Source organism: Sinohyriopsis cumingii, chromosome 16, assembly GCF_028554795.1.
Source record: "Sinohyriopsis cumingii isolate HCF-2022 chromosome 16, ASM2855479v2, whole genome shotgun sequence".
In the NCBI taxonomy this organism is placed as follows: domain Eukaryota; kingdom Metazoa; phylum Mollusca; class Bivalvia; order Unionida; family Unionidae; genus Sinohyriopsis; species Sinohyriopsis cumingii.
This window is the reverse complement of record NC_142976.1, coordinates 1490883-1507489: the sequence shown is the minus strand read 5'-3', so window position 1 is coordinate 1507489 and position 16607 is coordinate 1490883. Positions and strand designations below refer to the sequence as shown.

At 33.0% G+C, this 16607-nt stretch overlaps 1 protein-coding gene across 2 annotated transcripts in view; it reads left to right on the top strand.

The window, feature by feature from the left end:
* The first annotated feature begins 585 nt into the window (after positions 1-585).
* Positions 586-16607, top strand: part of LOC149779811 (sal-like protein 3) — a 109361-nt gene continuing 93339 nt past the window's right edge. For both annotated transcript variants that reach the window (XM_089936476.1, XM_089936475.1), the window contains exon 1: positions 586-713. In XM_089936476.1, the coding sequence (XP_089792602.1) occupies positions 641-713 (73 nt within the window). In that variant the 5' untranslated portion in view covers positions 586-640. The remainder of the gene's footprint in view (positions 714-16607) is intronic.

Genomic DNA, 16607 nt, shown 5'->3' with positions numbered 1-16607 from the left:
AACGTCTTCTAAAGATTGGATACATATTTCATATTTTCTTTTTCTTTCCCCGATGACTCAGGCGATAAACTTGGCTCACATATCGTGTTGCGAGTGCTCGTTTTAAGTCGGGATAGAAAATCATTTATAAAAATTCAGCCCGCGAGGCGATTAGCTTCTTTCCATCTAAACCCTAAATCTAGATGTAATATCTTTAGTTATTGATAGTGTTTGCACACTTCGTTGAGCACAGGGCCGTTTTCATCCTGGAGGGTTACGTAACGGCGGATCTTGGGGTTATACCCTGCTATCAAAGCCGTGAGAGTCTATACTACGCTATAACTACAGCGCGGCTGGACCGCTCATATTTGATATAGGAACGAATTACAATATGTTTTTATTCTGTTTGAATAGCCAAGGCAGTGAGTTGAAATCGCGGAGCTATTTCATCCTCTAGCTGTCAGCTGACACAGGCATTCAGGGCCCTAATTGGCACATTGGATCAAACCCAATCAGAACGCTTGTTACAATTTGATTATGATAATCAAGCAGCATTATTGATAATCATATTTGTGACATGCGCAGAGGGGCACGGAGTGAATAAATCAGAAATTTGCTTCTCGCGAACTTGTGTCATTGTACACACAGACTTTTCATAAGGATGTCTCGGCGAAAACAAGCACGGCCCAGACACTTGGATGCAGAAAATGACCTTACTTCTTCACTTCAGAATGGTAAGTAGGTTTAACCTCGCCCATAAAGTGAAAGTAACACTTCGCTATGGGAGATGTGGTACTTTTTGTAACAGTGGTGGGTACAGCGGAATTTGACAAGTTGTGGAAACATTATGTGGAAGTTCTCGTAAAGTAAACACACCGCACCGAGGATGGGTTTTGATTTAGTTTGGAATTTACCAGAGAAGTAAACAGTATTTGGGAATATTTTCCAAGGTGGGTATCGGAATGTATTGAAAATCAACAGTGATAAGGTAGGCTTCTCTGTGATGAATCGTATTCAATACATGTATAACATAATCACGCACATGTCGAAACCACTTACCTATTTTTCTATATTGATTTATCCTTCCAGATATTGCATTGGAATGTAGACGGGATAAATATTTGTGCTGCAAAATGACTTTTGGGGCATTTTTTTCCCTTCATTTCTCAATGAGCAAATTATCTCTTCAATGATATCGATTTTCTGCTGGAGCGACAGTAGTTTTACTAAAACATTTGATTCCAGTTTTATCAAAGGACTATTGAGACTGAAGTGTTCCAATCGGACCGTTTAAACACTCCAAGATACCTCAAGTAGCACTATCTACAACACTGCACGCTTGTTCGTTTCACCTTGTACATTTCCTGATAGATTTCTGTGCGTGATTTGAACAACTCGTACGCTAGCACGTGATAGACTTTTTAAGAATGAAAGGGGGAAAAAAAAACATTATGGGAAGATTTAGGTTTTATCTTTTGTGGTATTATTGACAAGGAACTTAATTTTCACTTGGGCATTACGTTGAATGTGTCACAACACATCAACGACAGTGGTTACAAACATGCATTTGTTTAGTGATATTGACACACACATTATATATATATATATATATATATATATATATATATATATATATATATATATATATATATATATATATATATATAGTGTTACTTATGTATAGATATTAAATAATTATTAAAACTATTATCATCTCTGAACTTCTCCTTCCTGGACCACGTCTCATAAGAACCACACTCACTTCGGCAATGAATATCCAAGTATATTCCTTGAACCGACCACCTCTAAATTGTTATACACCCCTTGAAAATCTCGTGCTCTTCATATTTACCTAAATTATCTTCTTTTTGGTGTTATACTAATACATTATTGTTATTATTATTATTATTCCGTTTCCACCCGTATGCTTCCTGAAAAAAAAATGTGACGTATATACACATTCCATGATTTTTAGCTAATTGGGATACGTTTGCAACAGCTAGATGTAATTACAAAGTCAGAACTGGCCGTTGAGCCAATTTTCTATTCCTTTGTTTGGTAGTTAGCCAGGGGAATATCTCTAACTTACTTGATAAAAGCAGAGATGTTTGTTCAAGGACTAGGGGATCAGGCTTCACGTCATTGTATCCATTGTCTTGTTTTCCCCGTGTGACTCGTAGCTAAACAAACATCTTTTCTACTGGGCTTATTGATATCAGGGTAGAGGTAATACATGCCCCCGGGATGTTGTTGCTACCTGTTCTTAGGGGATGAAATTTTAATATTAAGAAATCCCAGAAGTAGCTTAGAGAAACACTGAATACTTAACAACAATCTCAGTGTCAACTTTGACACACAAGTATTATTTTCTAAGTTTAAATTCCTATTAAAATAACCTGAAATCTTTGTTATCGAGTGAGATTTTATATTTTAACATTTGTAATGCCGAACTTAAGTTACGCAAACGTTAATTGACGGCAGTATTAATTTCTTTTCACTACAAAACAAACAATATTTAAGCTAAGAAACAGGTATTTTGTGTGCATTTTTGCTCTTTTTTATAGTTAAAACTTGCAGAAAGTTGACATTGTCTTGTACATGTTTTTTTTTTTTTTTTTGAGTTTTCTTTACGGGTGTTTGGTACTCTGGAGGAAAAAAAAAACATCCCCCCAAAACAACCTTTTGCGTGAGGGAAAACTCTTATTTGTGAAATTTTAATTTTGTTAGCACGGCAACTGGAATGTTTACTGACGGTTTTAAATCCACAAGGTCCATCTTTTAAGAAAAGATTAAAACAATCACCTGGAAATAGACGCACTTTAAGTATCTTCATTTGTTTAGAACATTGATGATATCAGTTTCACTACCTGTCAGTCAGTACACACATGACAAGCCAGCCCTTAAGGACAGATAAAGTGAATTCGTTGATTCTGGTACAATGGACTCGTAGGTTTCGCAAGGAAACACGACGTAGAAGTAATTTTAAATGTCAACCGATTTTATTTTCAGATATCCGAATGTTACTTGATTTTCATTTTTAGGTATAAAAACTTGTATATGTAAACTTTTTCGTAATACTCATTCTTTTATAAATGGAAATAAAATTACAAGTTACATGAGTGTGTGTATATATATATATATATATATATATATATATATATATATATATATATATATATATATATATATATATGTAGACATTATCTTATCAAACTATACAATTGCTTTGAATCGTTTTTTTAAAGGAAACATGTTTTCTGAGAGATTGATAACTTAATGAATTTTATATATATTTAAACTAAACATGTTTTATGAGAGATTGATAACTTAATGAATTTTATATATATTTAAACTAATATACTAAAAATTAATATTAAATGCAAAGTAGGAAATGATTATAAAATGAAACAAGATCACATAATCATAGTGCATATCAATCAACTAGTTTACACAGCTGACTTTAAAGTGAAATTCTATCCCAATGTAATAACAAGTAAATACATGAGGCATGTTAAACTGGTAATTAGCAACTAAAATACACTCTTCGATATAGCTAGCTGTAAATCAGTCATTAATGGTGGGTTGGATTAAAAGTAGAAAATGGACCATCTTTAAGATGAACAAATGTCAAACAATTAGCTGATTAAGCTAAACTCATATTTTCATATTATATTTTTTAAATTATAGCCCAACATATGTTCCACTGATTTTGCCAGCAATATGCAATATACATGTATAATTTACTTATGTAAGTAATTAATATGGTGTGGCAGAAAGATTAAATTTTCATTAAAACTTGGAGTAGATTAAATTTAATCTCCACTTCTGTTTCACACACACACACACACATATGTATATATATATATATATATATATATATATATATATATATATATATATATATATAAGCCTAATTCTTTTTGTTGTTGTTTTAAAATGATTCACATAATCAAAATATTTGTCATATTCATTGTGTCCATATTATTAAGAAGGTAGGCAAGGATAAACTGGGGGGTGGGTGGGCATGGATAGATTAATAGTTAAAATATACCTGGAAGGGTTGACAAAAGCATGCAGTTACCTTTTGAGCGAGTGTTTTAGTAGAGGCTGCAAAATGTGGGAAGGTTGTTCTTATTGTCATTGTTTCTCATTTCAAACTATTATGGTTGGAATGCCAGGAAGAGACCTAAAGGCTTGGAGATAAGAAGAGAGATTGCTTTGTGATCTATGAAGGGAACAATCTTCCATTCCTGCAATGGAAAATACTAACAGCTGTTCTAGCTATAGAAATTTAAATTTTTTGACAGATTCAATTTACAAGGAGCTCCAAATGCCAGAGCCAATTTTATAAGTTCATTTGATGCTATATCAAGGTGAAATGTTAGCCTAGGTTATGTATGAGAGAATGCATTTAAAAAAAAACATGGAGTTCAGGAGAAAATGAGGAATTTTTACAATTCTTTGGCATATGTATGTTCTATTATTTCAGTCTCAGGAAGAAAGTAACAAAAAGTCATAAACAAAATAACAAATTCAGAAAGGTTTATCTTTGTCCAAGTCAGAAAGCAGCATTTGTTTTTTTAGTGAAAATTCTGGCCTCACTAAACAAAACCTGGAAAAGGTCTTATTTAGTCAACAGCTTTATCCACTATTCTATATTTCTCAGCATTTTTGTGATGACTTGAAAATGAACTTCAATGAAAATAAGAGAACTTTGGAAATGGATCTGTTATCATTGTTAATGAGTATAAAGACAAATGCATCCAGGAGTTTGAATTTTAATCCATTGACTGGGTATGAAACACAAAACAGACAGACTGACTGCCATTATTGATGTGATTTCCATTATAACTCACATGTATCTGATTTTCTTTACATAGAGCCGCAATCAGATGATAACATGGAAAGGACATTAATTTTTGACAAACGACTGCCGTTTATATTTTCCTCCCTTGTTCCTGAAAAAAAATATCCAGATGTTTTATGATTTGATTGTCAGTAGTTTTGTTAGATTTATAACCTGAACGGTAAAATGGAATTTCCAGCTTTTATATCAGCAGTAATCTTAGACTTTAACTACAGATGCATTTGACGATATATCATTATTAGCAGTTCTTATTACCTTTTTTTGGGCTAATAATCAACATTTCAGACATTGAATATTATGTGACACATTCATTTCTTCAAGCTTACACTTCCACGGATAGCTAGAAAAAAGTTAATAAAATAACAGGTGAAATTCCAATTAGCCACATTCTTTTAAGGTGTGTTTATAATCATTATGGATGAGGAAATATCTATTCAGGAAGATAAGTTGTTAGATTTAATCAAAATTATATCCAGTTTTTAGACATTTAGATAATATGTAATTTAGTATAATAGCAAGTAAAGACAGTAAAGAAATATAAATTGAATTTTTTACCTGAGGATATAAAACTAGGTTCCAGCTTTGACATATGCCTGAAGTTACACAGCTAAATGTACATCATATCTGCATTATTTCAGGATGCCAAATTTATTAAACGGTTGTACAAAGGCATTTGCAGTTTTTTACACCCTCGGGTTACATCATGACTAAACCATTATAACTGCAAAGTGCATATAAATCATGGCCTTGCCCTTGGGATGGGAAAGGGTGGGGTGACCATGAATAAATAAGTAATGTTTATACCATAAGTGGAAACTGTCAAATTAAGTGCAAAATATTTGTTAATTAATTAAGAAAAACGTGTTGATGTACCACTGAGTCAACTGAAATAAAGTCAAGATTAAAGATGTATATCAAAAACATGTCCACTACAAGGGTTGTTATAAGCCAGACCATGTAAAAAAAAAATCATCCAATCTTTTTATTTTTTGACAATCAACTCATACCTTGACCCTGAAGGTCATATTTCCTATGAATTACAATGTATAACTAATGACCTGCCATACTACCCAGACTAATGTAACACAAATAATCTGTCATACTAGGACACTCTAGGAACTAATGTCACACCAATAAGCTCTAACAGTAGAGTCCCTACCGGAAATAATGTAACACCAGTAAGCTGCCATGCTGGGACTTGACCCAAACTAATGTAACACCATTAAACTGTAACTGAAGTCACACTGTTAAGCTGTCATACAACAACTCTATGAGACCAAGTGTCATGCCAATAAGTTGCCATAGTAGGACTAGACTACTGTAACACCAATAAGTTGTCATACAAGGACTCTACTGATGGCACAACAATATCAGCTGTGTATGCAGATGTAAAAATGTTGCCTAAAATGGCAACTGATGTATAATGACAAATATATGGAAGCAGAGGTTGATATTAATAGTTATACAGCTTTACCTTTTATTGATTTTTTTTTATTAAGTATATATCAGAAATTAGGTTTAAAAATACTGTCAATTTTTTAGCAACATAATGTTGGAGTTTCCTCCCTTCTATGCAGGATTTGCTAAAAGACAGCAGTATTAATCCATTTCTGCAGAATCAGTTAAGACACTTATTCAAGGATATATATTACCTTTGTAAGTCACAAGGTACTGATATGGTTTAGTATTAAGTTGAACCAAGTTTAGCATCATCACTGTGCTTTTTAAATATATGTTACATCAGTCTGTCTATAAAACTTTTATCATAGGATTTTTAATGCTGGTAACTATGGTAACATGTAGAGGACACATGTTCTTTAAAGCTGTGCCACTCTTTGCACAGTAGTGTTTATTCAAACTGCCCAATTTCTCAAGCAAGTGGCATTAATTTACATTTAATATAATCAAGTGTCAAATTTCTTCTCTCTTGTAGATTTTGTAAATAAAACTTATTACATTGTAAGTGTCGGATTCTCATTGCAAGATCTAATTTCATAAACAGTGACATCCTTGCATATTTTTAGGAGTAATTGGAAGTAAATATGTATGCAGTGAATAATATTGTATCAATTAGCTTTCTACAGACTAGATAAATATTATATACATGGTGTTAACTTTGACACATTGCCTTATACTGATTGATGAGCAGTTTGTAGTAATTTGATTATAATAACGAGTATTTATATAGTTGGTGTGTATACATAAACACACACACACATACACACACACACACACACATATATATATATATATATATATATATATATATATATATATATATATATATATATATATATATATATATATATTGATGAAAGACTGTCTGTGCATGATTGATATATTTTAGGTGCATGTTTGACTTTGAAAGGAGTAGATCCAAATCTTTTTAATCTGTTAGATCATCAATTATTTTGATGTATATAGATGCTTAAAGTTAGTTATATATATATGTGTGCCCAAACCATGTGCAGACTGTATTGATTCTGATCTGTCACATAATGTGCAGGCAGATCTGGATCTCTGCAGTGCGTTACAAGTAATCAGTACAGCATATGGTAGATCAAGGTTGACGTTGTTTGCTGTTAGATCCATCTTGTAAGTATTTATGTATTGTAGGTTTACAATCATGCGTGGTATAATTGAAACTGACCCATAAAAGTCATGTTTTTCAAGAAGCAGTGTACGTGTTTTTGTTATAAAAGCAAAAATCTTCGATCTTGTGTAAGAGCCACATATGGGAGATAAGACCAGGCGATGGGCTTTTCTTTTAGTGTTCTGTGTATTTTTACTACCATAATGGAATATTTCTGTACCATTTCAGTTTTTTTTCTTCAGTTATTCATTTCTTTGATATTTACTGCTCAGCTGTGTTTGTCAGAGGTTTGTTTATACTTTATAATTGGATGTTCTTAAGTCCTGCAAATAACAAATTGGATTTTGGCTGCAGATGGGTTGAAGTGTTTATACAGTTTAGTTGATTATATGAAAAATCGAGCATGCTACTTTGGTTTCCAAGGTAATTAAGGGGAAGGGATTTCTGGGAAATATCATAATTATAATAGTTAGGGATCCAGAATAAACAAGCCAGATTGGTTTTTCAAGAAAAATGTATCCAATTTGCAATATGTTTTGTGATTGTACCGACTTTTGCAGCATTATCAATTAATCAGTGCATGAGGAGTTTGTACAGCAGCAAGTTCTTGATGCCAATACAGACTGATCTGATATACACCCAGAATTTTGTAATTTGAAGTGTTGTGTATGGAACTTAGTTCAAGGTGTGCCAGTGGTACAAATTATTTTTTTTTTTATTGATTTCTTTTGAGTTGAAGAGCAATGATAACAACAATAACAACAACAACAATAATAATAACAATAATTTAATATTGGATCAGAACACACTTTTATTCAAGTAATAATTATTGGTCACGTCAAAGGTGGCATAGTAAATAATAATAACAATAGCAGTAAAACCAGTCTTGAGTGACCACCCTTCTGTCTCAGGACAGTTTGTCTCCCAGCATATGTTTGCTCATTATATGTTGTTGTTTTTTATTATTAAGGTTATTATTATTATTATTGTTATTATTATTATTAAAAGTGTAATAATCTATTTTAGCTACAGTCAGACCTTCAGTTAATTATTGGACTTGGATAATTGTGTTATTGTATTTTCTCATATCAAAAGCTGAATCAAACTTTAAGGATGAAATGTAATGGCATTGCTTTATTGCTTGGTTTTAGGTCGCTAATTATCTCTTCTAATCACAGAATTGATGTTAAAAAGTTCTGGTCTGTGTCAAGTTATTGTGTTTACAGGGAAGGATCTCCTTTACTGAACAACCTTTCCTTTCAAGTTTTAATCCATCATTAAAAATGCACAGTATTTCCTGTGTTGTGGTTCATGATAAACAAATTAATCCCATAGACAGCTGATAAGTGAACCAACTTCAATGCTGGCACTAGATTTATGTGTAAATTAAATGTGATTAATTTGAACACTCAGGCTATGTAATATTTCCTCCCAGATGGAAACAGGATGGGAGTTGCATCAGCTTGAGCAAATTTGAATGGTTCCAACCACTTTTTATCTTTTAGACACTGATGAGAGATATTAAATGAAACATATACACAGTCCAAGGAATTAATGGCATTGCAAATATTGACCAAGATGTAAGTGTTAAGGGTATTTCAAGATGTTCCTTGTTGAAACAGCAAAACTTGTATAAACTGGAAACTGTTTGGACCCAAATTTGTGCATTTTATAGAGGTGTCCAAAATAGAAAGACTTGAATAATATAAAAACTGTTTTACTGGGACAAAAATAATAAGCAGCCAGTATTTGAAGGATGTAGATTACAAGATTAGGAAGTTCAGGGAAGTTTGTATTTACAAATTAAAGAAAGTGTGGAACAAGTATCATTCATAGCCAAATGAGTATTCAGGGCTAGATGAGATTGATGGCAAGATGAGTATTCATTACTAGCTGAGTATTAATGGCTGAATAAGTATTCATGCCAATATGAGTATTCATGGTCAAATGTGACTAGATGAGTATTCATGGTCAAATGTGGCTAGATGAGTATTCATGGTCAAATGTGGCTAGATGAGTATTGATGGTCAAATGAATTCATAGTCAGATGAGTATTCGTGCTTAGATGATTGTTCATGACAAGATGAGTATTCATGACCACATGAGAATTTATGGCATGATGAGATTTATGGCAGAATGAGTATTGATGGCTAAACGAGTATTCAATGGCAAGATGAGCATTCATGGCTAAACAAGGATTCATGGCCAAATGAATTTTCATGGTCAGATGAGTCTGCAAGATAAGGACTCATGGCTGGATGAGTATTAATGGCCGAATGAGTATGTGTGGCAAGATGAGTATTAATGGATGGATGAGTATTAATGGCCAAATGAGTATTCATTGTCAGATGAGTCTGCAAGATGATCATTCATGGCTCAGTGAGTATTCATGGATGGATGAGTATTAATGGCAGAATGAGTATTTGTGGATAGATGAGTATTCATGGATAGATGAGCATTCATGGCCAGATAAGCATTATTCTAGCATTAATTGCAAAATGTGTAATTATAGCTCTCATTTCATGGTGCTAGTCCTTTTCTCAGGATTTTCATCAACAGAAACACTGTTACGATTATTTTCAAGATTTATGCTTTTAAAATAATGTACATAAAATGTTTCTGTTAATTGTTGATACAGCTAAATGTTCTGACTTTCAAGAACAGCAATACTAATGCAAGTTTTAGATGTAAACTGTTAATATACATGGTACAGGTGATTGCATATCTCAGCATCGTTAGTTTGGCAAAAACAACATTTTGTTTACTTTGCACATGTAATGGGAGAATGGTACAAGTGTTGTGGCATTAGTGATTTGGCTGATATATATATATTTTTAAAAATTATATATATGATCATTTGTTTGAGAGACCGATGTATAACTTTGAAAGCTTTAAGGTGTGTCCTTACCTTTCTTGTTATTAATAATCATATTTAAACACAAAGAAATGTTAGTCACAGGTCCCCAGGGCATTACTTCTCATGACATATGTATTGGAATGTAGCAAGCCTTAAGTCCTAAGCTAAAATGCATCAATTTACTAACATCAGATATCATGTATCATTTACTATCTTTTCAGTCCTGTATGAATTATTTTAAGGGGCTTCTCACCTCTAAAAGTCAGCTTATCAAAGCCCTTTTATTCGAAATCATGTAAACCATCATTTTTCTCTCTCTGCTAATCAAATAATAATTGCAGGTAATTATTTGTGGCAGGTGATACTGATATCTAGGTTTGTTTTTTTTTTTTTTTTTTTTTTTAGGCCAAGGTCTTAATATAGTATCAGTTCATTGTTTATGATAAATCTGCAAGGAGATTTCATTATTTTCCTGATACAAGTTGTTGTTGCTGACATTTTGCAGTACGGTCATAATTCAGTGATATTTTAATACATACATAAAGATCTGACTGGTGCATTACACTTAATTTATAGAGTTGAATAGTCATGTACATTTATTCTTTGTAGCAAACTCTTTTCGTGATATTAAACAACCAAGGAGACAAACTAAAAAAAAATCTTAGATTTTATCAGTTAAAACAAGAACGTCCTCTAATCCCTTCATTTAACATTTACCGATACCTTAGAAATTAGTTATCGGATATAATTTTTGGTATACTGTTTTACGCTTGCACTGCATATTAGTGTGTCACGTATAATTGTGTTACGTGGGGATTAAATTGTTGTCTTTTTTACGCCTACTAACTTCAAAATGAAGTAAAAATGGCGCCAAAAGACAAACTTAGACCTGCCTAAAGGCACAGGGGCTCGTTACAAAGAAAATCAAGGGATGGCGGGTTCTAATCTGTAATAATATTACAGGTTAGAACCCCCATCCCTTGATTTTCTTTGTAACGAGCCCCTGTGCCTAAAGGAGGTGGGGAAACTAAACCGTGTAAGTGTACCTCAGTGCCAGTGGTTCCTAAAGGGTCCCCATAATTTTGTTGTTGTTGTTATGGGGTTTAACGCCATTTTTCAGCACAAGATAGACTATATACGACGGCCATTGTCATTGGTGGAGGAAGAGCCCATGAATACCGCAGAAAGAACCACCGACCCACGAGATGCAAGAAAGCTTTCTCATGTACACACATTGGCTGAGCTCGAGACTCGATCCCATACAGACAGGTAAGATGGCAGTGATCCGTAACGGTGAGTGCTTTAGACCACTCGACCACTCATTCCCCCCCCCCCCCCCCACCGAAACGGGGTCGTGAGGAACAGACTTTTTTTAGGGTCACGAAAAAAAAAAGGTCTGGGAACTACTGTTCTGTGATTTACATTTTCAAACACGCATCATTTTGATTAATGATTTATGCTGCATGACAATAATCCAGTTTTTGCTATCTTGCGCTGTTTTGGGGGCCAACCGTCTCACACCTCCGCTTTAGGCAAGTTTCGGGTCCTGCCTCTATTGTATGTGAATTCAATTTTTAATGCCATGAATGCATTCTACTGGACTTATATGTATTTTAAGCATCATCACTCTCTGAGCAAGGCTTCGGCTAAATAATAAATTATATTGCTATAATATATTTTACATATTTGAATTAAAAGGAGACATCAGTACCACTGCTTGAATGAAAACTGTCATATTGATGTCATGCTTTATCTATCTGTGGTAACTACTTTAATATCTTGCAGGATGATGGATTAGAAAGGTGATAATGATGACCAGGATATTTCCTATTATGAATCAGATTGATCAGCATTTTAGCAACCCTGTCACCTTTCAGAAATAAATAATCATCTGGACAAAAAATAATATCAATCTGGGTTATATACTGTTTCCATTTTCCCCATCAGTTGCGAAAAATGAACTGATAAGGAGATAAGGTTAGAAAATTAACAGATAAATTTAATAATATAAATTATAAATTTACATATACTTAAGATATAAATTATTAAGAAGGTCAGGGTGACTTTGCTTATATGTCAACTCTGATCATCTACTGCATTAGACATTATTTCTGTTTGGTAAGAAAACGTGGCAGTTTTAAAAGTTCTTTTTGACGTGTAAATTTTAATATAAAAATATAGTTTTTTTTAAAGTTTTGTCAGGAAAGTTGAATTTTTTTTAATTGACATTTTTAAAGAAAAAGTTTGAACTTCCTTGTGACTGAGTTTTGATGTGCCATCGTGAAGGCATGTATGTACATGTTTGTGTTAGGCAAAAATTAATATGTTTTCTATTGCACTGGTTTTCAAATTAGGATTGGTATATTTTTTCTTCTTCAAAAATATAAATATTATAATAATTATATATATATATATATATATATATATATATATATATATATATATATATATATATATATATATATATATATATATATATTAATTTGATTAGTATATACTGTAAAACTGGCAAAACTGTCTCAGATGCAAAAACGGCTTTTGGGAATTTTTTTTTTGTTTACTAAGTTGGAAAAAGGTGCTAGGGTCGGAAATGAGAAACAGGGATGGTCAGCCAATCATAAATTCTTTTTGGCTTTATTTCCCTTTTTTTGTAATCTGTATATCTATAATGATTCTAAATGAGATTCTGAAAGTCAGTTTGTCAAGTTGGCAGTACTGATTTTAAAATTTCTGGTAAAGGACTTTTTTTTATGCTAAATAAAGTGATTATTTATTTAGCCCATTTTAAAATCTTGTGGTTTGAAGGGGTAGCATGTTGAAGTTTGACTGATATGACATGCATTTTGTTAAGTTTAAAGATTGAGTAACATTTGGTATTCTTTGGCATTATTAAGTAAAAGGAATCATGGGTCAGCATAACACATATTTTCCTATTGGCCAGCATGGTCAGCTCACATGGAAATCAAATGGCCCTGCAGAAATTCATGTTGCCCTCCCAATCAGTTTTAATAGTTACCTCTAAAATTTGACTGACCTTCTGGTCTTGCAGCTAGAGTATTAACTTGCCCTCTTCAGAAGTCCATGGGATGGCAGAACATCAGTTAAATTGACCCCATGGAATGATGTAAAGTAACATTTCATAGGTATTTGTCTTGAATCTAAAATTTGGTGGTTTTGTAGAAAAATGAGATTTTAATTTAAACAATTTATATTTTATCAATTTTTAATCTTGAGGAGTAAAAATTATGGTAAATGTTGAATTTGAATGCAGGTTGTGTTTGGTATCACTCTGTAAACATTAAATCAGTACAATGTATGGAGAGCTGAATAATTGTAATCAGTCAGTATACATGTAAATATTTTGATAGGAATACAAAATAAATTGCATAATGATGTCCGTCCTGGCTGCCAAAATGTTAAATTATGAATGTCTGACGACGCAACGGTCCATCAGAACAATTATTAGTAATTTTCCTTCCTCAGAGCATAAATATCTTTTGACATTTTTGGCAATATCACACTGCCTTCATCAGCATCTAATGTTAATCATGTGACTTATAAGGGTCATGTGATACAAGGAGACTGGTATAGATGGGTGGTACTTGAAAGCCCTCGTCCCTGTTTAGTGTTGTCCTTCACTGTAATGTTTTGATTGCCACTTAATGATCATGAACTATCATGAAAGCATCTTATTCAGTTTAGTCCATGAGAAGTACGAGATGAACACTGTCATGAATGCATGACATAAAGATGCAATTTTTGCCCCATTAGTGAAATTTACATTAACACAATTTGAACTTCCTTGATGTTTTGTTTTCCATATTATTCCAATCAAATGGTTTGAATAAAACTGTATAATTAAGAAGAAAAATGTTTTTGATGGAGATGATTCACCAGAAAAAAATGATAATATTGTAAACATTGTTCCAAACAAGGAAGTGAAGCAAATAGGCATCCCAATCATGTCTTTGCATATCTTCTAATTGTAGAATATCATAAATGCATATAGGCGATGTTTAGTACCATTTATTTTACACAAGAATACTATAAAGATAGTCAGAAGGGATTTTAGTGAAGAAAAAAAGACCATTAACATTTTGATAGACATAATGTAAATTTGATCAAACCTCTATTCACATGTACCTCGATCAGAGATCCCTCATTTATGCACATACCTCTGTTTCACACATACCTCAATTATGCATATACCTCTGTCACACATATACGTATATCAAGGGTCATTACGTGAAGCAGGTGATATGGGTAACTGCTTGAGAAACAAATTTGAGAATTATTAATTGCAAAATTTATAAACAATAAATTTTTTTAAAAATGCGCCCCCTGAAATCAGTGCCCTAGGCAGCTGCCTAGTTTGCCTATATGGTAGTGCCAGCCCTGGTAGTGGACAATGAGTGCCCAGGACAGTTTTGTCAACATCAAATTTGCGATAGCTGTGCCTCTATCACATGCACCTCGATTCAGTATGAAAAATATATCAATGCTCTTGATCAGTTTTATCTCCTTAGAAAAAAAACAACATTTTATCAATTGTAGCCAAAATAATTTATAATCGGACAGGAAAAAACAAAACAAGTGGTAGATAAAAGTAATGTTACGTAAGGTATATTTAACGATGACAGTTACACAACATGTGGTCCCAGTATCTAACTTCAGTAAGTACTTAGTACTGTCAGTAGTTAAAGGGAATTTTGAGTTGTCTGTGTGGATTAGAAAACTTCAATGTAAGATCATTATCTTTGGACCGTTTGATTATAGCTGATTTGTAGATTTTACAATGATTGGTGTTGTGAATCAGGATCATGACTTAGTCATATATAAGACACTAGGCCATCCATTTTATTAGGTGTTTTTTTTTTAGTTACATACGAATATTTGGACTTCTAATTTCCTGAACTAAATGAGTGATTCCTTATTGGGTTGTCTAATCTTGTGTGTGTGTAAAGGAATGGTACAATATATAATAGCAGATCGCGCAGGCAAATGCACCGTAAATAGTATGTTGTGCAGAACAATATTGGACTGTCTTTTACAAATGGAGGCAAACTGAGATTGTAACTGCAAATAGTGTAAGAATATCACGATTTAAAAAACACTTTTATATACCACCCACATTTTTAATGATATTCCCCCTTTCACTATTGTAGAAGGGGACACAATACATGTCCTTTGCTTTAAATAGATTGGTCTTTTTTGCTTCATGCACATACTTCAGTCAGATGTGAATTTTATAGTGTCTTCATAACTGCATTGGACACATTATAGGGCCATCTGAAAATCTAGATTGACATTAATTTTTATTTTTATTGTTAGTAGCTAAAATTAGGGGTGACACTTTGATGAGCTGTGTTTTTATATATCATAAATTTGATTAGATTTTGTTTTATCATGTATAATTCAGATCGACAGAAGATAATGAAACTTGGATTTTGTTCTGTGTAAGGGTAAAAAATGACATTAAAAGACTGACAAGTGTAGACATATGTAGGGGTTTCTCCATCTGATGGTAGAGCATGACTACAAGTAACATGGTCAAATCAGTGTGTAGCCTGGGATGAAAGTAGTAGTACGTAGAGATGCTGTCACATTTGTTTCTGTGATAGCAGAAAATAAATATTGCAGTCGTCACTTTGGATGAAATCTTTTTAATGCACCCTTATATATTCTCAATGAAGTGAAGCAGTTTTGGACTGCATTTGTAAGATCAGTAGATAAAGCTAGTAATCTTTTGTGTAATGGGGACATGGGAGTCAATAAATCTGTTGTGTACTTGGGACATGGGAGTCAGTAAATCTTTTGTGTAATGGGGACATGGGAGTCAATAAATCTGTTGTGTAATGGGGACATGGGAGTCAATAAATCTGTTATCTAATGGGGACATGGGAGTCAATAAATATGTGTATTGGGGACAATGGAGTCAATATATCTGGTGTGTAATGGGGACATGGGAGTCAATAAATCTTTTGTGTAATGGGGACATGGGAGTCAGTACATCTGTTATGATCTACTGTTATCTCTCAAGTTAACACATAAAATGTAAATTGTAGTTGTAGTGACCAACTTTTGGTAAAATGGCTATGCCAAGTTGTTGGATTACAGATAAAGCAAGTAAGACATAAGACAGCATTCAACAAAATTTACTGTTGGTTCCATTCTTAGGATAGGCTTTTAAATATGTGTCTAATTATAAGCATGAAAGGGGTGACAAATTATTTGGTTTGAAATTATATTTCATGCAATATTTCACTCATTCCTGATGAGTTGGATAGGGGGATCAGACAGATGGTATAAAT